Source organism: Tiliqua scincoides, chromosome 2 (genome assembly GCF_035046505.1).
Source record: "Tiliqua scincoides isolate rTilSci1 chromosome 2, rTilSci1.hap2, whole genome shotgun sequence".
Lineage (NCBI taxonomy): Eukaryota > Metazoa > Chordata > Lepidosauria > Squamata > Scincidae > Tiliqua > Tiliqua scincoides.
In genome coordinates this window covers 105,863,489-105,891,023 of record NC_089822.1, presented here as the reverse complement: position 1 = coordinate 105,891,023, position 27,535 = coordinate 105,863,489, and the positions used below count along the sequence as shown (strand labels likewise).

The 27,535-nt window shown below is 41.6% G+C and overlaps 1 protein-coding gene across 1 annotated transcript in view; it reads right to left on the bottom strand.

Moving 5' to 3' along the window:
• Positions 1 to 25,041, bottom strand: part of LOC136641219 (tumor necrosis factor receptor superfamily member 1A-like) — a 37,857-nt gene extending 12,816 nt beyond the window's left edge. The window contains exons 1-7 of the mRNA XM_066616912.1: positions 24,872 to 25,041; positions 6,180 to 6,381; positions 5,743 to 5,871; positions 5,148 to 5,297; positions 4,430 to 4,514; positions 3,444 to 3,514; positions 3,147 to 3,269 (exon numbers count right to left, since the gene is read on the bottom strand). Of these exons, the coding sequence (XP_066473009.1) occupies positions 3,147 to 3,269; positions 3,444 to 3,514; positions 4,430 to 4,514; positions 5,148 to 5,297; positions 5,743 to 5,871; positions 6,180 to 6,381; positions 24,872 to 24,910 (799 nt within the window). The 5' untranslated portion in view covers positions 24,911 to 25,041. The remainder of the gene's footprint in view (positions 1 to 3,146; positions 3,270 to 3,443; positions 3,515 to 4,429; positions 4,515 to 5,147; positions 5,298 to 5,742; positions 5,872 to 6,179; positions 6,382 to 24,871) is intronic.
• Positions 25,042 to 27,535: the final 2,494 nt, after the last annotated feature.

Genomic DNA, 27,535 nt, shown 5'->3' with positions numbered 1-27,535 from the left:
AAATGATCTTGCCCCTTCCCTGAAGGAAGTAGATGGCCATTGTCCAAAGCTTGGCGCAAGCCAAGTGCCGCTACTTCTGTACGCGGATGATGCAGTACTGATATCTCGTACTAGGATTGGCCTGAAACGTCTGCTCAGTCGTGCCACAGAGTATTTTTTGACCAACAAATTGCAGATCAATTATGCTAAATCTAAGATAATGATATTTGCTAACAGATGGAAAGCTTTTAAGTGGTCTTGTAATGGCAACAAAATGGAACTGGTTAAGCATTTCAAGTACCTGGGTATCAACTTCCATTACAGACTCACTTGGGCTTTTCATCGCAAGGCAGTGCAGAACGCATCCAAACTAGCTTCCTCAGCCATTTCCCGTTTCTTTTTCACCTGCAGAAATGGTTATGTTCCGGCTGCTCTGGAGGCGTTTAAGGGAAAAGTTCTTTCCCAGGTTCTTTATGGTTCTCCTGTCTGGTATAAGGTTATTAACCAACCACTAGAACGCGTCCAAGCCTCCTTTTTACGGAAGATTTTGGGCTTACCCAGGTGCGTTCCCTACTCGGTCCTGTGTCTCGAGGTGGGGTTAATTCGACTAAGGACTACTGTATGGTTAAGACTTCTGAAATTTTGGTTTAGGATTTTATTTAACCCCACCTCTTCTGATCTAATGCAACAATTATTATCGGATCCAGTCCTGCCTATTGAGATCACTGATCTTCTAACTAAAATTAAGTCAATAGGGCTGGACACTGAAGAGTTAGGTATGATTGGTTGTGATGCAGCTTACAGAATTGTCAAAGGAAGAATTCTAGATATTGAACAACAAGAGCTGTTTAGTGCCGCCAGAACCACATGTTCTCCACTCCATCTTCATATTCCAGTCAGTTTTGGGAAACCGGCCTCCTTCTTTTACCACCTGGTGTGCCCACAGGCCCGGAGAGCTTTCACACTGGCAAGGTGTAACGCTCTTCCATCAGCCTTGTTAACGGGCAGGTTCAGCGGTATCCCCTACTTAGAGAGGAAATGCAAGTGTGGTAGGGATTGCGTTGAGACTTTAATGCATACCTTTTTTTACTGCCCGCTACATGTTGTGTCACGCAAGAAATTTCTAGGTCCATTGCTAGCTAGGATGCAGGGCTGGGAGGATTCAACCATGCTTCAGTCTCTCCTTTCCACTCCTGATCCTGAGACTCTGGATAATGTTGCTTCCTTTTTATCTGGGGTAATAGCCAGGCAGAGCCCTGGGACTCTGGGCAGTGACTGATGTTTATGCTTATGTTGTGTTGTCTTTGTACATTCCTGTTCTGTTCTGTTCTGTCTCTGTATTTTATGCCAATAAAGGTCTTACTGAACTGAACTGAACTCTTTCAACAAGGCTTATTTTGTTATACACTTTATAATTTTAATCTTTAATTCTGTTTTCCACTAGTTTTTCCATGAGATGACAAAAGGCCAGCCAATCTAGTTTCCCAAATCTTCTCTTTAATCAGTATTGTATTGACCAACGGCTAGTCCTATGGTACAATTTACAAATCTTTGTTAGAAGTTCAACAATTGGACATGAGCTTCCATTATTGTGGTTGTAAAGAACCTCCATTAAACCTGGAGAGATTTGATAGCTTTCACTTTCCCTTTCAGGCTTGTTTTGACCAGTCCCCTCATTTTTGAGAAGCTCTTTCTTTTAAAGACAAAAGTGTCTGAACTTTTTTGGAAACTTTCCAATTATATAGAGGTTCAGCCGGTTAGTCACTGCTCCCTACTGTTTCTGTAACACTTACATCTCATGCCAGGTTCTGGGCACAACACAGGATTAAGATTAGGATTACCTCCCCTTGGTTTGATTCAAGACTCACTAATGTTCTAAGGCAGTGGTCTCCAAACTGCCGACTGCTGCATTCTGAAAAACCCACCACTTTCCATTCTACGCAACAGCCTCTTCTCTTTCAAGCTGATCTTCTCAGGAACTCACGCCAGGCAGCTACTTCTGCCTGGAAATCAGGGTGCAGAGCCTGCTAGGGCGACAGGCAGAGGAAGTAGCTGCCTGGTGCAAGTTCCTGAAAAGATCAGCTTGAAAGATAAAAGGCTGTAGTGTGGATCAGAAAGCACTGTACCAGGAGGGCTTTTCAGATCTGGCCCTGGGCAGTGCTTTGGAGCTTGCTGTTCTAGGGCATAACCATTTAGCATATCTAGAAATGTCCTCTCTGTTATAGCCTGAACATGAATTTATGTGCTCTATACAAGAATTATATTTTCTCTCTTGGGCACCTCCCTACAACTCAAGATCACCCTCAGTATTTTGATCAGGAGGAAGATACTATGTTCCCAGTACTAAAATGACTATTAGGACCCAGTATTCTCCTCCACAGTGATTCTGTGGAGGAGTCGAGTCCTCCTAGGTCCTCCTAGTTGGTTGGACTATACAGACTCCTTGACATACAGAGCTACACTACTTCCAACAAGTCTCTGCCCATCTTTCCCATTGTTTGTATATCCTGGAATAACTGTATCACCCAGTTTTCTTCATTCTACCAGATTTGTATGATGTCACTATACATCAGAGTTCTCCTTTGCAACCAAGCTACTTTCTTTAACAAATAACTCTGGAGAATAGTTACCAATGCCAAACATTACATTAATTAAAATATTTTCAGGGTGCCTATGAGGTTTCTACTCTAGTTGTTTAAAGGCTCAGACTTTTGAGATGCAAGAGGCAGATCAGTTGGTAGAATCTGCTAGTATAGGAGCAGAGCCTAATGCGACAAAGAATGGCACCTAGAAGTGCTTATCTGAGCCTGTAAAAGGGGAACCCAAAGAACACAATAGGGCAAGACAAATGGCAACATCTCTCAAGCCATCTTGATATACCCACCAGTTGATTTGGGCCCTTCACCTTGAGCTTTTATTCCTTTTGCCTAAATTAAAGTTCAGTCAGATGGTGTGTGTCCTGATCAGAAGCTAAAACCCTGAAACTTTGGGTCAACTCCGGGACCTGGCAATCCTTATAAAATGGTACAAATAATGCACCTTGGCCAGGTTTCTCTGTAACACCTTACCTTGACCCTCAGCTCTTATCAGTCTAGTGACTCAAATGAAATCTGTTTGATTCCCATTGCTCTTTGGTGTTTTAACAAAAAGTAAATGGTTATACTCACGGTATGAGCAGAAAGTAGGCTTTTGTTGCTTCCAATAAGATGACCTGAGGAATTTTCTTGCCAATAGCAATACAAAACCAACTCCAAAGAGGACAACCAAGGAGCCAAGAAGGGGCTTGAGATCTATGTATTGAAAACAAAAAGGGAATACGCTAGTGGTGGTGGGTCAGCAGGAAAGAGAAAGAGTCAAGTGTGATGAGAGACAAGGATTAAGTTGGAGCAAAGAGGAATATGTAGTATTGGGGTTAATGGTTAGACAGTGAAGTCAAGTTTTGAAGGGATGATTCCAGAACTCACCAGAAGAATTTTGTGGCTGTATCACCGAGTCTTCGGTTTTACAGTGTGCTTTGCACTCTCCATCAAGGCAGCTGAAAAAAGGAAAGGAAACTTGGGTTGCACAGGAAAGCTAACATTACTAGCACTAAGGCTGCTCCTATTTTACTGCTCCATGAATCTGTGACAGGAAATATAGTAAAGAATGTGCAGCGTAATCCTACCTCGCGCTGGAACAGGCAGGCTAGGAGGCCTGCGCTGTACCCAAAGCAAGATAGGGGCCAGAATCGGCTCAGCCAGAGACAAGGGGAAACTCTTCCCCTGGCCCCCGGGTAAGCCGCTGCAGCCCCAATGGTCTCCTCAGACTTGCACCACCTCTGGAGGTGGCATAAGCCAGAGGACAGCGGAGCTGCTTGAAGCTGCTCTGCGTTGCTCGGGGAACGGGTCGGGATCTGGCATAACTGGCACCAGCCCAAGGGCAACTCTGGATTGCACCCAGAGTAGTATAAAATCAGCCCCCCAAGCAGGTCAAAACAAAAAACACATTTTCAACCAACTTTTGGATATAAAATTGTTTTGACAAGCAACATTAATGTGAAAGAGGGAAAGGATCATCCAAATGAAAGATCAGTGGACAGGCAGAAAGGGCACACAACCCCCCTCATTGTGCAGGAATCACAATTTGACCTCCAGGACTGTCCGGCTACCCTACAAATGCCCCCCTCGACCTAAGCTTCCGGTTTTAGAACTGACAGAGAGAAGAAATTTAAAATAGACAAGAGGAGGAGAATTTACAGATGCAACCTGGTAAACCAGGAATAACACTTTATTCTCCTCTGTGAAGTCTCCTCATCAAATACCTTAGTATTTGCCTTATGGAAGTAACACATGGCATTTGAACCGCCAAGTTTGTCTCATAACATTTTGTTCCAGCCATAGTAAGGCCCAAGGACCAGTCTAACTGCAAGATTAATCCCATTTTCACAGGGCTAGAAAACAAGATTGCTCACCTACTGCATGGAGAGCAGATGTTTTTATCAGCCTGGAGAAAGAATCCAAGGTAACATAGGCATATTGTGTCACTAGTCTTGGTACCTGAGGGGAAAAAAGGCGAGGGAATGAAATGGGAGCAATCATCTATAGCCTTGGTGGATTTGATCCAGATTTTCATAAAGATGATCCACATGCCCAGAGTTGAATTCAAATGGAGTCTCATATAGAGTGTTAATGAAAGAGAAACAAGTTAAAAGCCATTGGACAACAAAGGATGTGTCACAAAGGATGTGTCACCAAGTATTAACACTCCCCTATTGAATATGCCTATTAACCCCCCTTTCTTTCCTCCCCCATTTTCCTTAAAAAGGAACTCCTAGCTAGGTTTATCATGAATAGGGCTCAGACAACTTAATCTGAACTTTCTGCTATTAAAGTTTGCTACATACTCCTTTCAGCTATTTTGTGTATTGCTCTTCATCTAGCAGCCGTAGTAGAACAGCTCCGAGTCAGCCCACCTGTTGAGAAAAGCAAGTGCTAGTCCACAGGGGCACTTGACCGGGTCGGAAGGCTCAGGTGGTCCCGATCCTTCCAAGCAGAATGGCAAAGGAACATCCCTAGCCAAGACTACTTAAGAGAGAACCCCAATGTTGCTCCATTCTTGAGATGAATGGTGGGGTGGCAAGGCAGCTGATGAGAGAAGAAGTGTCAGCACATTGATTTTGTCATGCTCACATGGGTGCCTGATGGTTCCATTATGACAAGCAGTACAGTTCTTGCAAAAGAACTCAGAATCTTCGCGAGTCCGATACTGATCGTCTCTACAACCACAGATTGTGTCCTGCGTCGAAGTGCACTTACTTTTTTCTATCTGCTCGAAAGTAGCTAGGAAAAAGAGACAAGAAATTTGTTTTACGAAGATCATATTGATGGAAGCCCCCATGTGCCAACAGAATCGACAGAGATTAGCCTCTTTTTGATACTGCATTTATTGATTGTGGCAAAAAAAATTTACATTAGATTTTAGAACATTTGGATAATTCATCATTTTTATATTTAATGCTATATTGCATATGTATATTGCATAATATATTTAATGCTATTTTACCACCCATACTATGAGCTTAGGAAAAGCAGAACAAAGAATATTGTGCTGATATCCCCACACAAATTCTGCAGTTCACACAGCATTCTTTACCTCTTTCATTCCTTGACAAATATCACTTTGCCTCTGCTTAGCTTCCCTATTCAACCTTTATGCAAAGTCCCAAGTACAAGCATTCTTCACTGCCATTCACCTCCATCCAAAGACATATTTGAATAGGCTTACCTGAACGGCAACTTTGGCATGAGCGACACTTATCTGCCGAGTTCTCGTGTGCCAAGTACTGGCCTTTAGGGCAATCTGAACAATTTGTGGTCTGACCTGGGCCTAAACAGTGTTGTGCAACATAAGTTCCTGCAAAAGAATTGCCCAACAGAAGGGAAAAGAGAAAGTAAATTCATGAAACAAGAAATACAAAGTTGAACCAAAAAAAAAAAATCAGAGCTGTCAAGTTTACTATCATCTTGGACTAAAGATTGCTTTTCTTTCATTCAGTTCTAACAACTGAGCAGATTTCCAGAGTATTTATCTGTGTAGGCTAACTGGTTAAAGAATTTCCTCTAATGTCAACATTTCAGTATATACCCTGAACATATGGAAATGTTGAGATATGGGATTGGAAACAGAACTAAGAAGGAGAAATATTTTGCACTTGGTCATACCTGGGTGGCATTTAACGCAGCAATGCGTTTCGTTTGGATGCAGATATTCTCCCGTTCTGCATGCCGGTGAACGCCTTCCTCTGCCAACAGAATGGTTGAAACTCCGTTTGTCTACAACTACTCCAGGGAAGTGTCTAGTATTAGGATTGGTGGCTATGCCCAAAGATTCTCCAACCTTCAAATCAATCAGCATTATCTTAACCTGCAAAGAAAAAAAACGTATGAGAAAAATTTTCAACATTTCAGGTGACATACTTTAAAGCAGGGGTGGCCAAACTGCAGAATGCCTTGTGCCACATTTAACATAGAGAATCTTGGTTGTGCCACTCCATCTTAATGTCACTTTTAACTACAGTAGAGCCTCCAAAGTTGACCACCTGTCTATACTGACCACCTCCTTAAGTTGACCTAATTTTCACAGTATGGGCAGACACTGCATATACACTATGGGAGACCAACCTCTCTATACTGACCACCTCCGTAAGTTGTATCTTGACCACTTCGACTATTGCACAGAGTATTAATTTACCCTCCTTAAGGTGCCCACTGAACACGATACTGTGGGCCTGTGTTTTGTTTGGTTTGTCCCATCTTGGAAAAGAAAGAAGCCACGTGACAATCCCTCCCCTATGCCTGCTAGTGCGTGTGCGAAAGCGTTTTTATAGGTGGGCACACTGCACACAGCCGACAGACCTACACTGGCTGCCAATTGTACCTAGACATGTACCAAGTTGTGAGGGACATGAAGTTGCTTGTGCATAGTGAAGCCATGTGCTTTCACTTTGGTTCCCATCACCAGTGCCACCATATGAAGATGTTGAAAAGCACCAGTTCCAGGACAGATCCTTGAGGCACTCCACTTTCCACCTCTCTCCACATTTTCTGTCAATTGTCCAATGACACCCACTCTCTGTTTCCTGGTCCTCAACCAGTTCCCAATCCATGAGAAAACCTGTCCTCTTATTCCCTGACTGTGAAGTTTTCTCAACAGCTTTTAGTGTGGGACCGTATCAAACACCTTCTGGCATTTAGTGAATCTGAGGAGACCCAGTGGAGGGCAGGCAGCCCAAGTAAAAGAGTTTTGTTTTAGCTGTTGGGGCTATGTAACATGCTACGGGCTGGCAAGGGATAGCATTCGTCTGCCTGTCTGCTATGAAACCAAGTATTTTTTTTCAACTTACATTTTTTTTTAAGCTTATGAATTTTCAGGGGTTTCTTTAAACACTGATTGTGGGCTGTTTATTCTGTCTCTTTATATAAATATAGATGAGATAAATAGTAAGCATCACAAGAGGATCAATTCTCATTGACATTTGCAATAAAACTTTTAAAAGTCTAATCTAAATAATAACTTGGCCTTGCATTTGTTGTCCTGGGAGCTAAATATAATATTTAAATCCCTTTTCCCCCTGTATGTTAACCACCTCCCTAGGTTGACCAGTTTCCTCAGTCCCTTGGGCGGTCAGCTTAAAGAGGTTCTACTGTATTACCACAATAGCTACACAGAGTCTCCAAGTTCAAGGGCTGTATATCTCAAAGTGCCAGAAGGTACAGTGAAAGAAACATGGGAGTGCAGTTGCCTATTTGGGGCTTTTCAAAGACATCTGACTGCTGATGAGGTCAGAAAGGTGGCCTGCATGGACCTTTAGTCTGGCTCAGCAGGAATCATTCCAAGGTCCATATAATGTGCATTCATTGCCCTTCTACACAGCCCAGCCCTCTGCCTGTCCACCTTCTCATCCTCAAAAATGATCTTAGCTAGGATCTTTGTGGTTGATTTTCCTGAGGAGGGTATCTCCTCCCGGCTGGATCATCTGGGCTTTGCTGATCTCATTGGCCATTTCTGCACTGCCCTGCTCAGCCCCCCCCCCACCTTCTACAGCCCATCCCTCGCCTCTTTAGTGCTCCACCAATCATTTCTATATTCAAGCAAGTGATCCGCCAGTTAGCTGAATGCAGCTCACTTGCATCCGCTCTACTGGCTCTCTCTCCTATCCATCATTCTTTTCCTGCCTTTCTACCCATTTTCCAACCAGAGTAAATAAAGCAGAATGGTTGCCCTGAGTGCACCCATTGCAGTGTTAGACACCTGGGGGCATGTTGCATAAGGTGTAGCAAAGAAATCAAGCAAACCATAGTGCTTTCTTTGTTGTTAAATATTTTCAAAAATACTTGGTGACTTTGCGTGTGCCACTTAGAAAGTGTCCGCATGCTGTTGCTGGCACCTGTGCTACACTCCTGCTTTAAAGCTTAGTGCACAAGTAGAACCACTTACCTACCATCAAGAAAGACTGTTTAATGAATTGTAAAACATATGTTCTCTCTCCCCCCCCCCCCTCACTCAAGGGGAAAAAATATTCAGAATTGCAGCTGTTCTATTCCTCATATGAATGGTAGGAATAGGAACTCGTATCAGATGACTCAAGTCCAAATTGCAAAAATGCACATTCCATGCCAAGTGGAGACTTGGCAAAACACTCAAGTCAAGGGCCCCTTGACTCAGCACATTTCCATGCATGCGGGCTCGAGTTTGTCTGTGTCTGGGTGTGCTTGCTTACTGCTTTTGCAGCATGAAAGGCCTTGTGGAGCCATCATTCAGACTGCGCGAGCAGCAGGGAAGTTCCAGCCAGAAGGCAGGAAAGGGTTAATGTTTGCTTTTGCATCTGAGTACGAAAGAGGCAGGGGGAGTAGACTCTCTTGCCACTTCTGAAAGAACCGATGATCACTGGATGAAGGATGGGAGGTTTATATTTTCTTTGGCTGAGGTAGGTCAGGAGGAAGAGCCCAAGGTGGGGGGGGGGGTCTTGCCTTACAATTGGCTGGAGAAGCCCAGGGAGGGGAAGGAAGCAGGCAGTTCATAGCTATCACTCTTTCCAATCGCATGGCTGCTGTGAGCTCCACTGTTACTTGGGAGGTGGGAGACTCACTGAATGATCAACTACAATGGGACTATTTCTGAGTACAGCTGCAAAGCACTGGGTCATACTGGTAAGCCTCGCAGCTGCTGCGTGCGGCCCTCCTCCCTCTTGCCACTTCTATTCTAGCTCTCATGCAGTCCATCCCACTCCCTCCCGCTTTGTTTACAGATGGGATAGGACAGCAGCGGAGTGTTCTAAGAGAACTCCCTCACGCACTCCCAGCAACAGCCCCGTTTTTTCCCCATGGCTGGCTTTTTAAAGGGGGTGACTTGTGACTAGAGTATTTTCGAGTCATGAAAAGGCAGCGACTCTGAAAATGCCCCTGTTATGACTCATTTTCGAGTTGCATGGCAGGGCAGAGACTTGTCACTTGACTCAAACCGCACTGGATTTGCCCATCCCTAATGAATGGTAGATTTGAATAAGGACAGGCTAATTTTCATGGAATTTTCAACGTGATCATTAGTTTTATTTCATGTACCATGTTTTGAGTTGTACTAGACACTGTATCTTCTGAACAGAAGTACAAAGGCCTGTCTCTGGTTGGTTACATTAGGTCATATCCAAAGTGGCGATGTAAATTTTTGGAATACTATGAACTTTTTCCTGATCACTGGATTAAAGAAGATGCAGTCACCAAAGCTAGAGTATTCTTCCACTGTAATGACAACAAGGTTTGCTCTGGTTTTCCATTTCAATTGCCATAAATAGATTAACAAAAAAAAAAATTGTGAGTGGCCGTCTTGGCCCATCAGAAAGCAACCTGTCACAACAGAGGTATTACTAAATAAAGACCCACCAAAAGTCTTGAACAGAAAGCCTAGCTAAGCCAACTCTTTATAACAGTTCAGCCTGAAGTTGTTCTTGGAGTTTATTGATTCTACTGATAAGCAACCCTAGAAATCTTTTTCATTTTACACTGAAAGAAGAGCCCCCACAACAAGTTCAACATTTCCAATAAGGACAAGATTAAAGGGACACTGACATGCTTCTCACCCAAGTCAAGTGGATGTAGCCAAATTCTGTTTCTATGTGGTTTTAAACTCTGGTTTTAAGATTTTAGATAAATAGGTGTATGGCTTATGTGCTGATCAACCTAATAAACTTGACTTGGCTTCTCACCCAACCTTAAGAACAAGATAGCATTATTAAGATATACGGACGCTCCCACTTTAAATGATACAAGTGTGACATATAAAGAGTAAATCTTATCCCGAGGAGCTCAGGGTGGCATACAGGGAATTTTCATTCTAGCCTTATAGCAACCATTTGCACAAGGTGAATCTGACAGTGGTGTTAAACAAAGCCTGCAGGCTGAATTCTACCCCTGGAAGTAATTTATCTGGCCCCCATTATAATTGGGCTCTCCCTATAATTGGGCTCTCTCATATCTTGAAAATATGAACAAGATTTGCACATATTCTCTTATTATACCATTTGCAGCTAATGAGTTTCTATGTGTGAACAAAGTGCTTATTTCTGGCCATCATCTGCTTCATGATTTCACTTTCTCCATAATCCTTTTCTGTGCAGCCCATAGGCATACACATTCGATCCCTGTTGCGTACACGCAAGGTTGGGCAGAAATTGCTTCATGATGTCACTTCATGATGGTCCTCAGCAAGTAACATGAATGCTAACTTCAGTCCTCTATCAATGAGTTTGACACCCCTGATCAGAGGTAGAAAGCCGCTAACAAGTTTAATGGTCGAGTATTGATTCGAACTCTTTGCTTTCCCCTATCCAACTCCATTTTAAATCTCACTTTCAACTTAGCTTTGGAACCAAAACTGCCTTGACCATTCTGGTGGATAGCAGACACGGAATATTAAAAATATTTATGCCACTTCTCAAACAAAGAAGCTGACAAAGCAGTATGCATAGTAAAATAAAAATATGAAGGTTGTCCTTGATCCAGAAGACTCAAAGTCATACAAAAAGAAAAATGCAGCAAAACCCCACACGCATCACCAGCAAACAAACAACTACTGAAGCAGCACCCACAGCAACAAAGTATGAGGGAAGGAAGAAGTTAAGAGGCTTGTGGGAGATCTGTGATCAGTTCACCCAAAGCTGCTGCAGCCCTCCCCATTAAAAACTGGACAAATGCCATAGCATAAGGGAGAATTTAACTTTTGCCCTTGCACTTCCTCCTCCATCCTCCTCCACCAAGGAGAGATTTCCTCTCCACTGGGGAAATCATGAAAAACACACAACTTTGGAAAGAGATTTAGACCATGAAAATGGTATAGGAAGAAAGGGCCAATCCCTTACCAGCACCATTCCCCTGCATAGCTGCTTTTAAGAGAAAAGTCACATGGAGGCCCGATTCCAGACCTCCCACATCATGTCTAACTTGGCCTTTAGTTTGAGTGAACTGTGGGCCATTTCTTCTGGCAGCACCACTAAAAAACTGAACAACATAACAAAGGGCAGGACATGAGAAATTCTGCAGGGAAAAAGGAGGAGGAAAAGAAAAGCCCTTACAAACAGAATGTCATAAGGTCCAGGGCATAGAAACAATATGGACACTAAGAGATGATATCCTGGATCTCTGTCATGAAAACTGGCTTGAGGAATCTTAATAAGCAAAAGTGGTTAATAATGGAGGGGGCAGTTATGGCAGACAGCTGTAGGTGAATGGAAAGGGTAGCATATCAGCCATATCAGAAATAAAACAAATGACATGCATTTGTTCAGTCTATCCTTGGGGTGTCTCTCCATGGTCAGTAGTGGTATCTGTTGCCATGTTGCTCATGTGGCAGGGGGTGTCCCTCCCAGCGCTGGCCCTGTACCTACCCCCACCCCTGCTTGGTTCACCCTGGCAGTTCTCTGACCACTGGTGTTGGGGCTCAGGATATCACACTGATGTAGGGCAGATATCAGGACTTCACTCCATGGATAACAGGCTGTGTTGGTTTTCCAAGGACACTGACCGTGTTACTCGGAAAGGCTACAATAGCATTACTGGGAGGGCTGTGCCAACGTGGGTTGCCTGGAAGGGCTTAGGATATGTCTGGCACTGAGCAGATGTAGCATCTGAATCGAATTCTGGCATCTGCTAAAGATTTATCTGCCTCACCATGCAGAACTGCAACTAAAATGGAGGACAGTAGTCTGTGCCTTTCCAGAAAATCTAATAATGGAATAACAAAAAAAAGAGCTCAAAATCATTTCTATGCTTTTAACACATGAATAACCTTGGACAAATGAATCAGAGGTCCTTTTTCAACTGAACACATACCTTGCAGGCAAGCTATTACAGGCCTTGGAAGGAGTCCTTCTACTTCAACGAAAGGTCTCACCCTTGTAATCACTACTTGGTTATAAAGTTCCAGGAGGGGATTTTCCCCGATTCCTGGCAAACCTTGCCAAGTTGGATTCTAGAGTCCAAATTATTATCTGCAAGCAGTGAATGTAACTCTGTGCCATGCTACCAAAGGTCACAATCACCAACATCTTCAGCCATCCCCCCGCCACATATATGAAAAATTTGAGACAGGTACAACAGTTAATAGTCCCCCATCTCTAATGCATAAACTGAAGTTTTAAAAAAGAGAGATGAATTCAAATCTGGGCTAAGAAAGTATGATGTAATATCCCCCTCCACCAATTGTTCTGTCAACCCACATTAATTCCTCAAGCAAGTCAATGGCACAGAAATAAATCAAAACCTGTATTAAGACTAGTTCAAGAATATCTATTCTTATGTTGAATAGTTCATTAGACTTTTAGACTAAAATCTCCAGGAGCAGAGATGCCAGGCAGAACCTGAAGCTACCATATTGGGGTTTGGAGATCAGTTACCTCTGGACAGGAAACAAAAACAGCCATACATTTCCCAATCATGTTCCAGGAAGCAAGTCATATTAGGTCTCTCCCCTACAAAAACATCATTGCTGCTGTCTGCAAGGGGGGCACTCAAGTTCCCTGAGCCAACAGAATCACTTACAAGTTCCCCAACTCGGCACTGAGCAATATATTCCAGAGAATAGTTTCTCAAAACAAGAATTGAACAAAATCTGTCCTTGTTCCTGCCCACATGGTTGCAATTTGGAATCCCTAGATGGGCATGTTTACTTTTCAGATGTGTCAAATGCTATCGTGGTGACATCACCACAACACATAATAGAACACTTCCTGTTTCATTTTCAAATCCTTTTCTTTTAAAATGATTTTTAGTTCCATATAACTTTTATAATTAGAACTGAACTAATGCAGCTCTCGCATTCCTTTTTTTGTTTGTGTGTTTCTGAGGGTCCCCTCATGAAGTATTTCAAACTCCCAATTGCTGCACTACACAAGACTACAAAAAACTACTCACTTTGACAGCGAACCAGACTGTTAAGGAGGCACATGCTCACCTCAGAGGCCAGGCTACTTCCATGTTAAACATTTGTCTGTGTGCGTGAGCTTGTGCGCGTGCGTACACACACACAAGCAAGCAAATAGAACAACGTCACAATTTGCCCTTCAGAGCTAGGTGCCTTGGCAGTCAGAAGTCTGGGAGCATCATGCAAATAATCTGGGGAAGTCCCAGGAGATGGGAGTGCCCAAAAGACAGCACTGAGCTTGCCAAGCATAAATAGGTAGTAGTTAGGAGTCACGGTGTCTCAGGAGGTCAGATGTTTCATAACAGCTTCCTTTACCACTTTTAGTACATCAATCTTTTTAGGGATTAATTCATAATCTACATTGATTTGGCCAGCCCCCCCCCCCCAAAATTGCCTTAAGCAGCCAGGGATGAGCAAAGTTCCAACAAACACATAGTCAAGACTCAAACTCCAGGCAACCTGTCAATGTCCTCAGATTAAATAAAACTTGAGATGTATCCACTAAAGTAGAGTACTCATAGCTGTGTAAGGAAATCACAGGCTAAAGAACTGCTTTTGTTTTCCTCCCAGATGTCAATGTTTCCATTTCAAGTTGTACTGTACAAATATACAGGTTTTGTGTTACTACGCTCTTTAAAAACTGCACAATTACATTGGACAAAATGATTGTGTCCGTCGGTATTTATATACACTACATGCAATGTTTCCTTCCGTTATATTCTTAGAGGCTTAGAAAGGGCTCGGTTCCAGCTCCATTTGACAGCAAGTATTTTTGCACAGTAAATGTATTGTAATTGGCATTATATTCAGTACAAATAAATAGCAAAATAATTTGATGGAGAAACAAATATTCTCTGGTGTGATCATTAGGTATTTATTTCTGTTTACTTAGCAAGTCGGTTCTGAAATCTAAAACCTGTAAGCTTTCAGAAATGGAAGGTAACACAGAGAACTTCAGAAAGATACAGAGTAGGTTTCTTTTCTAAAGAGCTTACACCTGCAGTTTAACAGTGGGAAGAGAACATAGAAAAGGGAGGGGCTAACTAGGTACGCCTAAAGGGAAGAACATGAACAAATGTAAATAAGTAGTTTGAGTTTGGCTGTAGATGCACAAGCCCTTCCGGTATCATAAGAATCACACTGCTAGGGCACAATCCTAATCCCTTATGTCAGTGCTTTCCAGCACTGACATAAGGGCAATGCAGCTCTGAGGTAAGGGAACAAACATTCCCTTCTCTGAGGGGGCCTCCATGAGTGACACCCAAATGCAGGATGCAGCACACATACCATTGGCACCGCTGTGCCAGTGCTGGAAAGCACTGACATAAGAGGTTAGGATTGTGCCCTTAGTTGCTTAAATACTTCTCCTTCACAAAGATGTATCAAGCATCCAGAAGTGCACTATATCAAGCAACTTCAGTCATTCTTTCATATTTGAGAACTGCTTTACACAGCCATTACCCATGAGTAGAGGTTTTGTTATGTTCTACACAAGAACTCAAAACACTGCATTTTGGGGTTTAAGATTTCCCAGAATTTAAAATAGATTACTTTTTCAGTTAGAAAAAATCCAGTGACTGCATTTGTTGACACTGTATCACCTACAAGTACTTTTAAAGCATTTAAAATAAAAATTAGAACTTTGAGTGAGAACTAAAAACAAAAACAAAAACATTGCTTTCTGCCTTTTTCATCATGAAAACTGCAAAAAAGTAAAACAATTTTCAGACACCCCTACCTATGATAAGTCACACCATACCGACTGATTTTCAAATAAAATTTTTCCAATTAACTGGTACTCAAAACTTTATCCCCCTTTCCCAACAGAAAGACTGCTATGGAGTAGAGCAGGAAACTTTTCTGGAAAAACCATACATGCACTCTGCTGCTTCTGTGAACAGAGAACAAAACCCATCACAACAAAAACCATCCCTTTCCTTGATCTTATCTGTTCCTTTGAAGACAGCCATTAAGGAAAGAAAAAACAAATGACCTGTGTTAGGTTACAAAGCTACCTGCCACTCTGCTTCCAAGTGCAATTTAGGAAGACCACTGGAGTTAAACAGGTAGGGGAGCATCTCTTCCCACATTAACAGGAATGAATACAGCAACTCTTAAACTGAAGAGGAAGAATATTTAGAGAAAAATTGAAATGTGTGTGCAATTTTGGTCTTAACATTGAGTACAGTAAATTTAGTTTTCAAATCATTAGTAATCTTGTAAAGTCACATCCTCATTTTTAATCTTCGAAACATTTAAGATTGAAGGAGGCAGGCTAGCTGTAGCCAAGACTACTTGCAACTATCCAGCCCTCGCCTTGCAACCACCTTGCTTCCCTTCACAGTCAACACCATAGAGCCAGCCCCACCCTTTCAGAAAAAGGTGAGCACAAACCAAGTTCTCCCAGGGACACAGCAGCATTAAGCTATTTTCAGGCACGCCTTGCATATGAATTTAGTTGTACCAGGACACAGAGTCTCTGGAGGGGCACAGCCAAAGGGGCTTGCTGCTTTGACACATAACTCTGGTATGCAGAAAGGTCAAGGCCAGGAATGCTATATCAAGGAGGTAGAGAAGTATAGTAGTGCATATTTTTAAATCTGCATTAGGTCTTTCCTTGCTTTTAAATTTTAAAGAAAGCATTTTGGAATAGACATTTTGATCAGTTGTTTAATGGACTTTAAAGGATTAAGACCCATTAACTGCTCCGAAAAGAATATAAATTAATGAGGACATAGATGAACTGATAAGATTTAAAATTTTATAGATTTATAAATGGACATGAGATGCAACACTTGGAAGTCTGGGTGCACATACTTAAGATAGGATACAATCTGTGTCTTTGAAGGAAGCACTATATAAGGCAGGTTACAGGTGGTCTTTGACCCTCAAGCTCTTAATAGAATGTGGAAAGGCAACACAGTTAAGTGTTGAAAATGTGGGCTGAGATTTGCAGACCCTTTCTGTAGTCAATATGTCACAAGGTAGAGAGAGATGTTGCATTATAGTGGGGAAGATATATATACCTTATTTCTAGTAAGATGCTAAGTTATGGGACACTAACAATAAATTTAATTATATCACCAGAATGAACAAAGAAAAGAGAAGATTGGATAATTTTAACTGTAATAATTATGTGGGCATAAAACTGGAAGATGGATGCACTTCCAACAAAAAACAAAACAAAAGACAAAGGACTGGCTTTTGAGAGCATTAGAAATAGCCTGGGAGGGTTACTGATTTTATCAAAAAGAATGTCCGACCTCTCCATCATCATTGGAACTTTGAACCAGGAGTATTCTGTGTTTCAATAACATTTTCCTTTATAAGGTTAAAGAAAAATATGCCAGATTTAATAAGTCAAAAATTTTTAGCATAAGATAGAAAATCCATCCTGTCCTTCCTATTGAAAGCAAGAGAAAGCAGAATTATAGAAATGAACTGCTGGCTATAGTGTCATCTCAGTTTGGTTTCCTGGACCATGTCCTACACTACCAATGTATATAGGAGGATATCTGGGAAGAAATGGGTTGCACCTAACAAGGACTGAAAGGAAAATGTCTGGCAGAAGTCTTACAAACCTCATCAAAAAAACTTTAAACTAAAGAGGAGATAGACAAAAACCCAGAATCAAATATAAAGACAGGAACTAGAACAAGAATACAAAAGAAAAAGAAAAAGAAAAAGCTTGTAAAATGGGTCAGAGATATGTAAGAAACCGCCCTAGGAAGCAATACCACTGTCTCCTATTGCAGAATATTAAGAAAATGGGAAGAACTTGGGAGCGGAGCCAACACTCAGTGAAGTAGCAGTGAACCTTGGAGGGCTCCTGGGGGGACTGCTAAATAGATGTGTTTTTCATGTGCCTAAACAACTAAGGCACGCTTCGTTGCCAAGAAGATGGTACGAAGAGCTGAGAGCTTGAACAGGGGAGTCTTGAAACAGGCAATTTCAAAGATTTCTCCCCATTTGCTCTGTGCTGAATCACATCGTATCCCGGTCACCATCTTGGAGAAGATTCGGAAAGCTGGGAAACTCCCCCCCCCACGACCTAGATACAACAACACAACAGCGAAAAAAGTTTTAAAACTGTAAGTAACCTTGGATTAAAAGGCTATAATAAGAACTGCAATCAAGAGGTTGGAAGGAGGAAAAGATAACTTTAAGATTATTTACGTTGGCCAGTAGCCACCCAGAGGGGTAGTGAGCGAATCTGGATCTAAAGAAACCCCTGCTGGAGTAAACACAAGATTAGTTTGCTTAATGGTATGCATGGAAAAGAAATGACTAATTAATATTCAACAGCTGAAAAAACTTTTACTTTTGTTTTCCTAGCAAGAGGCCTGGAATCAAGCCTGGTCATTTAAAGGCATACTAACCTAATTTGACTGTGTTATTGGCCTGGATTATTGATACACCCTTTTTGAAGATAAAGATTTGGATGACTCTTTAATGGTTTGATTGATTTGACATTGATATTGACTGGACGTGGAATATTGACTTATACTTTTTGGATACAAAATTGGAAAGTAGCCCTACAAGAAGTGGCTGGATTTGATATTGACTAAAATGGCATTTAAAAATGTAAAGGATGTTAGTAAAAGCAAGACCTTATTAATGGATTTCTTGATGGATTTTAGAAGAGAAATGGAACAACAGGTCAGAAAATTATCTGAACAAATGAAGCAAACAAACTCCTCCCTGATAAGCATGCAGGAATAGATCACAAACAATAGACAAGAAAAAAGAATGGATCAAATGTCTGGTGAAATTAAAGAAGTGGAGTATTTTGAAAAGAGACAGGAGATGGAAGAAGCAACCGTCACTATAACAATTAAGAATGTTAAGGAAGGAAAAAGAGGAAACGTTCAGGGAGCAAGCTGTCTCAAGAAGAGGAAGAATTTATGGATTAAATCCAAAAACAAAAGAATGAAGAAAAAGAAAGAAAAGAGAGAGGGGCTAAGAAATTCAAGAGATTTAAGAAGAAATGGAAGGAGCAGTGGGAGGAGTAAGAAGGAACACCGATAAGACAGAGAACAAAGCAAGCACTAAGATAGAAAGTTAAAATGGCTGAACAAGTAGAACTTTTTTTTCCTTTTTAATTATATTAAATCAAAGTAGATGTAAATGAAAATTTGAAACATAAATATTGCAAAAATTAAGAGGTATTAAATAAGGGTTATTCTTGAAAAGAGAAGTTATATAAAATAATCTACAGATGGTATTTTATTTTAGAGGAAATAGTAAAAGTGTAGTCTGGATCATTAAACAAATGTTGGATGAGTAAAGAATTGAGGGAATTTTTTTATTATGTGTGGTGGAATGATGAAAAAATAAAGAAATTTTGGAAAATGATATATAACATGTTATAAGAGATATTGAAGTCTGTATTACCATTTCAATTGGATACATTCCTCTTAAATGCGACATTAGAAACTAAGAATCAGATAAGAAAAACCTTATTTTAAATATTAGCTTAGTGGCAAGAAGACTGTATAAGTAAAAGTTTGAAGCCTTTTTATAATTGGATAGATAATTTTAGAGAAAAAATATTGATTGTTTAGTTAAACTATTAATTAGTAGATTAATAAATACGATAATTTTTGTATTAATGAATAATTTAGTTTGGACTAGTATATGTTGGAATCGATGGCCAATACTCTCATGTGTAACCTATGTAGTCCCAGCCCTAAGTTTATCCAATGTTCCTTACCTGTATCTGTAATAAATAAATGAAGTAATGCCTCCCCCCCCCCCCCAAAAAAAGGGAAGAACTTGAATTCCAAATATGGGAAAAACTTTTGATAAGTAGAACAGAAATAGGATAGGATGAGACCCATGAGTGGAGGATAGTAACTGAAGGGCATAACTTGTTCAAAAGAAACAGAACCAACAGAAAAGGTGGGTGAATTGCATTATGTCAATGAGCCCCAAATCCTAACCCACTTTCCAGTACTGACATAGCTATGCCAATGGGATGTGTGCTGCATCCTGCAGTTGGGGGCACTCACAGAGGCCTCCTCAAAGTAAAGGAATGTTTGTTTCCTTACCTAGGAGCTGCATTACACTTATGTCGGTGCTGAAAAGTGAGTTAGGATTGTGCCCTAATATACGTACATACCTGCACAGAAATTCAACAATCTGAGCATGGAAACCCATTCTAGAGTGTCTAGGTAAGAATTAAAGGAGAGAGAAATAAGAGCAATTCCATTGTGCAAGTCTACTGTAGACCATCCAGCTAAGCAAAGGCAAAGAATGATGCTTTCCTAAAACAGATTACCAAGATGCAAGCCAAAGTGGTAATGGGGAGTAATGGTTGAGGAGGCAAAAACGGCAGGCAAACATAGGACAGTATCCCATGTCATCTCGGAATTCTCAATATCAACAGCAGAGAAAATGAATGATAGTCAAATGTGTACCCTAGATTTCAGTAAAGCTGATTTTAATTGACTCCAAGGACAAATCTATCCCATGGTTAGAACTTCTAAAAGAAATCACAGTCCAAGTGGGATGACATATTTTGAACAAATGAGATACTTAAGGCACGTTGCAAAAGGTTTGAATTGCAATTGCAAAAGGCAAAATTGCAAAAGGCAAAATGAAACAAAAAGTTGGGAGATATCCAAGGAAACAAGTGTGGCTGCACAATTAACTTTCTGAAAAGTTGAGGCAAGAACAACATGTATAAGAAGTGGAAGGAAGGTCGGTTAACAAAAGAAAAGCACAGACGTATAGTACATAACTGCAAGGACAGAAAGAATAAAGCAAATAATGAGGGTGTTAAACACAACACAATGAGTTTGGCTATGTCCTAAAGAGGAAGGTCAAGGAAATGGTAGGCGTGTTGCATGGAGAAGATGGGGAAGTGGTCACAGACAACAGACAAAAAAGGTCGAGCTGCTCAATTCTTATTTTGCATCTATCTTGTCCTACAAGGCAGTGGCCCAACCTAACAATTGCACTAATGAGGAAGGGGAACATCATAGTTCAAAATATATGAAGGGATGGTAAGGGAACACCTAGTTACTTAAATTATGAGTCCCCAGGACCAGATGAACAAGAAACTGAAGGAACTTGCAGATGTTATATCAAAGCCGCTATACAGTATAGTCTTTGCAATTGGGAAAGATATCCAAGGACTGGAGATGAGCAAATATCACTCCCATTTTCAAAATAGAGGAAAAGGAGGATCCAGAAAATTATAGATGGTCAGCTTCCATGACAATATCTGGAAAGATACTGGAATAGATTAAGTGGGATGTCCATCAGTACTTAGATATTTATTTATTTAACCTTTATTGGCATAAAAAACTTGGAAAGTAATGGGTGATTCCTAAGAGTCAGTAAGACTCAAGAACAAATCACACCAGGCTAACATATCCTTTTTTTAAATACAGGGACTAGTCTGGTAGATCATGGGAATGCTGTGAACATAGTATATCCAGATTTCAGAAAAGCATTTGACAGAATCGCATTATATATTTCTTGATGAGATGGCAAAAACTGAGCTTACTACTACTGTTAGGCAAATTCAACACTGGTTGAACAATCAATGGCTGCACAACAACCAGGAGGAAGATATTAAAAGGGGTACCACAGACCTCTGTCTTGGGCTCTGGGCTGTTCAATTTTTTTATAAGGGACCTGGATAAGGCGATGCTTATCAAGTTTGCAGGTGAAACAGCTGGTGGGATAGCAAACATCCTGAAAGATCAAACCAGGATGCCAAATGATCTTGACAGACTTGGTCACTGGACCCATACCAATGAGGTGGAGTTCAATGGAGACAAGAATCAGAAGCACAACTACAGAATGGGGCAGCACATGTAAAATGATCTAGGTGAACTATGAGCTGAACATTATTATTATTATTATTATTATTATTATTAACAGTATTTATATACCGCTTTTCAACTAAAAGTTCACAAAGCGGTTTACAGAGAAAAATCAAATAACTAAATGGCTCCCTGTCCCAAAAGGGCTCACAATCTAAAAAGATGCAAATGAATACCAGCAGACAGCCACTAGAACAGACAGTGCTGGGGTGAGGTGGGCCAGTTACTCTCCCCCTGCTAAAAAAAAAGGAGCACCCACTTGAAAAAGTGCCTCTTACCCAATAAGCAGGGGTTAATTGGCACATGAGTTGGCAGTGTGCTGAGGCTATATTAACAAATGTACAGAAAACAGATCTTAGCACCACTCAATTCTGCACTAGTCAGACCTAATTTGGAATACTGCATCCAGTTTTGGACTCCATAAAGTAGATAACCTAGAACAGATTCAAAGGAAAGCAGGGCGATAGTGAGGGGTCTGAAAACCAAAGCCTATGAAGGCCAAGAGATACATTTAGCCTGGAGAACAGAAGGCTAAGGGGAGCCATCTTCAAGTATCTGAAAATAGCCATCAATAGCCATCCAATAGCAATTTTCAAGTATCTGAAAAGCCGTCACACATTAGACGGGGATACCTTACTCTGTGGCTCTGGAGAGCAGGACAAGAATCAATGGGTTGAAACTACAGGGTAGCAGAGGTTGGACATGGGGAAGGATTTCCTAAGTGTAAGAGTTGTTCAGCATTGTTCCAATGAGGCAGAGCTCCAATGAGGCAGAGTTGTGGGCTCTTCCTCATTGGAGGTTTTCAAGCAGAGGTTGGATGGCCACTTTCCATGGATGCAATAGCAGTTGCCTTCACTGAGCAGTGGCTTAGACTAGATGACCTCCTAGGACACTTTGAAACTCTACCATTATATGAAAATTAAATACAAAAATGACATATCTTCCCAAAGTTCTCCCTTTAATGTTTACAGGTCTTTTTGAGCCATGGGCACCTGCTCAGATTCTCAATTTCTTCATGCTTTCAGACACGGGTAAAACATTCCAAGAGCCTATCTTTTCTTTTCTTTTTAAATTGACCGGATCAAGTTGCATTGAGAAAACATATTGAGGAAGCCACCATGGAACCCAAGCTCCTTCTGAGTAAAGTGTAGTATGTACAATTGTCTAAAACTCCATTTGCTTTCTCCTTTAAAAAATTCCTACATTTTCCCAAGTCACTCAAACCTCATCTTAGGGAAAAACACAATATTTCTTCTTCAGTTAGCAGGGCAATGATTTCTTCTAAAACATGGTTTAAAAAAGTAATGCAGACCACCTGATGGATAGCACTTGTGACATCATATGAAAAGTTGCTGACAAGCAACACAATTTTTCTCCCTTGTCACTCATTCCACACAGCGATATTAACACCAGAGTTCAGCAAGCCAACAGCACAATCATGCTCATGTGTACTAAGAAGTAAATATTCTTGACCTCAATGGGACTTACTCCCACATAAGCCTGTATAGCAGTGTTTCTCAAACTTTGAGGGAGCTTTACTCCCTCAGTAAGTCTTTGTGGGGGAGAGGCTAGGGCAGTGATGCAATCCCCAGGATCACTATAATGACAAAATAGTTATACGAGTAAAATATACTCAATTGTTCTGGTGTTGGTAAACAGTGGCATGCCACGTAAAATGTGGTGTGTCACCTTTAACATGCATGTCATAGGTTTACCACTGTCCTAATACATTATAATGACCAATTTAATAATGAGCCAGCCTTTATATTCATAATGTTATAAAAATGATAATACACATTTCACTATCAATATTTTTTGAACTTTCATAGCAACATTTTAAAATAAGGTTGTTTTTTTCACTGAAAGTCCCAGTTTCTTAATGGTAAATAAAGTATCAAGGCAGATCAAAAGATTCATAGGAACACCATGCTTGGAAACACTTTGAAGCAAAATGAAAGACTGGACCAGGATGCTGTTTGGCTGCTATGCCAGAGGCAAAAGCATATAACAGACAAACCTGTTTTAGGAACAGATGTTTACAGATCCCATTTTCTTATTTGGGCAGTAGTATTTCTCTCTGTCAAATCCTAAACAACTTTCCAGCACTGGCATAGCTGTGTCAGTGGGGCATGTGCTGCATCCTACAGTTGGGGGGGGGCAGTCATGGAGACCTCCTCAAGGTAATGCAATGTTTGTCGTCTTACCTTGGAGTTGCATTGCCCTTACCTTGGTGCTGGAAAGTTGGTTAGGATTGTGCCCCAAGAGCCACATAGTACATGAATTCATCTGACATAAATTCATACCTTGTCCCATCATAACTTTCTCCACCAAAATTTGGAGCTCCTGACTTGGAGGGTGGATATGGTACTTTACAGCCCCATCAGCAAGAAGTCTGCTGGAGGGCATCTCTGAGAAGGAAGTGTAGTGTAGCAGGGCAAGCCCTCCTGTCTAAAGACCTGCTACTACATGTCTTTGGCACCTATCTGCCTGCAAAACACCCATCTTTTATCTTCAGGCATGAGGACGGAGAGCACATGGCACTCCTTGAAAGGCTGCATTTGGAGCCCAAGTCTATGCAAGTCTACTCAGAAATAGTCCAATTAGCATCAGTGGGACTTACTACCAGATAAGTGTGGATAGGATTGTGGACTTGGACCCCAATCCTATGCAAGTCTACTCAGAAGTAAATTACATTAGAGTTCAATGGGGTTTCTTCCCAGGTAAGTGTGGCTAAGATTGAAGCCCAAGCCTATGCATGTCTACTCAGAAGTAAGTCCCATCAGAGTTCAGTGGGGCTTCTTCCCAGGTAAGTGTGGCTAGGATTGAAAGCCCAAGGCTTGGCCTTCTGTCTACTCAGAAGTCCCATGAGAATCAGTAGGGCTTACTCCCAGGTAAGTGTGGCTAGGCTTGAAGCCTTGGGGCCCAAGCCTATGCATGTCTACTCAGAAGTAAGTCCCATGAGAAACAGTGGGGCTTTTTCCCAGGTAAGTGTGGCTAGGCTTGAAGCCTTGGAGCCCAATCTTATGCATGTTTACTCAAAAGTAAGTTCCAAGAGAGTCAGTGGGGCTTACTCCCAGGAAAGTGTGGCTAGGATTGAAGCCCAAGGCTTGGACTTCTGTCTACTCAGAAGTAAGTCCCATGAGAATCAGTGGGGCTTACTCCCAGGTAAGTGTGGGATTGAAGCCTTGGAGCCTAAGCCTATGCATGTCTACTCAGAACTAAGTCCCAAGAGAGTCAGTGGGGCTTACTCCCAGGTAAGTGTGGCTAGGGTGGCAGCCTTAGTCCCAGGACCCCCACTCACCCACTCCTACCCAGAGAAGAAACACAAGAGGCTCCAGGAGAGAAACAGACTTTCAGGGAGGAAGCCAAGCGCCAAGAATTAAGACAACTTTATCCTCTTCCAGAGCTCGAGAGAGGCCTCTCAACGCCCCCCTGGCAGGGGACTACACTGTATCAGGCTCGTTCTCCGCCTTCCATTGCTACTCTTTCTCCGAGCCCGCGACCGCGGCAGGCAACACGCGCCCTGCTCTTCGCCCGCCAGCCCTGCGCGGGGTTCCGCTTTCCAGCTCCTCGAGCTCTTCCCCGCAAGTGCCCACGCCACTTACCGCAGCCACTAGAACTGGGAACAGTCCCAGTGGGACCATAGCTGAGCCCGGGGGTCTCCTACATCTGCTGACAGGGCCCCTCTCCCCCCCTTTCCAGGCCTTCCCCAAAGGGAAGAGAGTGAAGTCGGGGCTCCTCTACACCGCAGCCATCCAAGTTCCTTAAAGAACAGGAAACTCGGAGGGAAAGGGTGGCGACACCAATTCCCGCCCACACTACCAGCAGCTTTTCCCATCAGTGCTGGAAGAGATTCAGCCCAGTCACATGAACTGGGTGGTTAACCCATTCACTGGCAAGCAGCCTCCCTCTGCCCAGAAAGAACTGGGGGCAAGTTCTCTGGAGTTGGGTTTTTCCCTCTTCCTCACAATTTACAGCCCAATCCTATCCACGTTTCCTGGGAGTAAGCCGCACTGACTCCAATGGGAGTAGACATTCTGAGTAGACATGCATAGCTGGATAGTGTCCTCCTGCCCAGGGTACCTTCTCCAGAAATCAACGCAATCCTAAACACATTTACTCTGAAGTCCCACTAAATTCAGTCGTTTAATCTTGGGTGCATGTGCATAGAATTACACACCTCTTGTACATTTACTCAGAAGTTAACCCTGTGTTCACACACAGTTTAAGATGATGCCCTTAGAGGAGCTGCACTCTAGCATCGCCACAGATTTTGTGGCCCAGAGCCCACTTTGTGAGAAGACACATAGCTGACAAAGTGGACACTGGCCGACAAAAGCTTATGCCATTTTGTTTAAGTTTCCCAGACTGGCCCACCTCACCCCAGCACTGTCTGTTCTAGTGGCTGTCTGCTGGTATTTATTTGCATCTTTTTAGATTGTGAGCCCTTTTGGGACAGGGTGCCATTAGTTATTTGATTTTTCTCTATAAACTGCTTTGTGAACTTTTAGTTGAAAAGCGGTATATAAATACTGTTAATAATAATAATAATAATAATAATAATAATAATAATAATAATAATAATAATAATAATAATAATAAAAGATATTTTTTAAAAATGTGTTTAGGAAGAGCACATGCTACTGGTATGGAATGTTTTAATTATTGTGAATTTTATATACACACACTCCATTTTACTAATGTTAAATCAGAACCAGAGCTAAGATATACACACACTCCATTTTACTAATTTTATATTTTATATACACACACTCCATTTTACTAATGTTTTACTCCATTTTATATACACACACTCCATTTTACTAATGTTAAATCAGAACCAGAGCTAAGATTCAGAATCTGCTCTGAATAAGAGGACTCAGGCCTAGAATGTATGAAGAAACAAGAGCAGATTTTTCCTTGCCATTTGTCCCCTTGCCCCAGGGAAAGCCCCAGCCAGGGGTCTAAGTGGACCTGCACCTGCTAAATTGCTGGTGCAAGTCCAAGTGGATTTGTGTTGGCAGATCAAGCCCAGGAAGGAGAAAAGGATATGATGTGTCAGCATAGACGGTTTGATGTGTCAGTAAGCACCACTGAACCTGCCCCCCAAAACTTGATATGCCCCTTCCCACTCTATTATTCTCCTCCCTGCCTGGTCAGAGTTCACCCATTCTGTCACATATTAAAGCTTGTACTGGTACTGGCAAGATGACACAGGACTTTCTGCCACTGCTATTATCTTCTGCATTGTCACAAAAAATTTTTACACCACATTTGTGACAGCACACACTGGCGGAACACCTGGTTCACTAGCTCACTAGCATAAGGTTAGTATAAGATTATGCTGTGAGTTCCATTTAATAGGACTTGCTTCTGAGTAGACATAATCCTATGCATAGTATTGTGCTGTCTGTCAGTGCATAGGACCAGACTACAAACAAGTCTAACCAACTCCCCGCATTTTAGATTATAAATAAATAAGAGACAGCTTTCTTCCTCCCTGACAAACTGGAACTTCAGTACTTCTCCATTTAGAAATGAAGCAGCCTTATGTGCACTTGTGTTTAATGCCAATATGATAGTTCTTGAAGCATCTGAATAGTGTTGAATGTGATTGCACTGTCACTTTCCATGCTTGTATGAAGTATTACTATTGTCTTGATTACTATTAATGTGCATCATACTTTACAGAGCAACAAAAAAGAGACAGGTCCTTGCCTTGAGGAGCTTACTATAGGATGTCAAAGTAAAGCAATAGGAGGAGAGAAAAGTGGAGGCAAGGATAAACAGGAGAATGTGTTTGGTTCAATTGCTTTCCCTTGACGATCCCCCTTCAGAGGATGTTGATTTCTTTATAGCAATGGTTCTCAAACTTTTAGCACTAGAACCCACTTTTTAGAATGAGAATCTATCAGGACCCACTGGAAGTGATGTAATAACTGGAAGTGATGTCATCAAGTGAGAAAATTTTTTAACACTCCTAGGCTGCAATCCTACCCACACGTACCCAGGAGCAAGTCCCATTTACTATTGTTAAAAGCATATACATAGTAGCCTGTTAAAAGTACAGATGTGTAACATTTCCCCAAATGCAGTCACATACCATGGTAGCATGAAGTCTAATATATTAAAAATAAAATATTGAAATGAATGGGGACCCATCTGAAATTGGATCTTGACCCACCTAATGGGTCCTGACCCACAGTTTGAGAAACACTGCTTTATAGGAAACAATTAAGAAATCCAGTAATTTAATGTAGATAGGATCA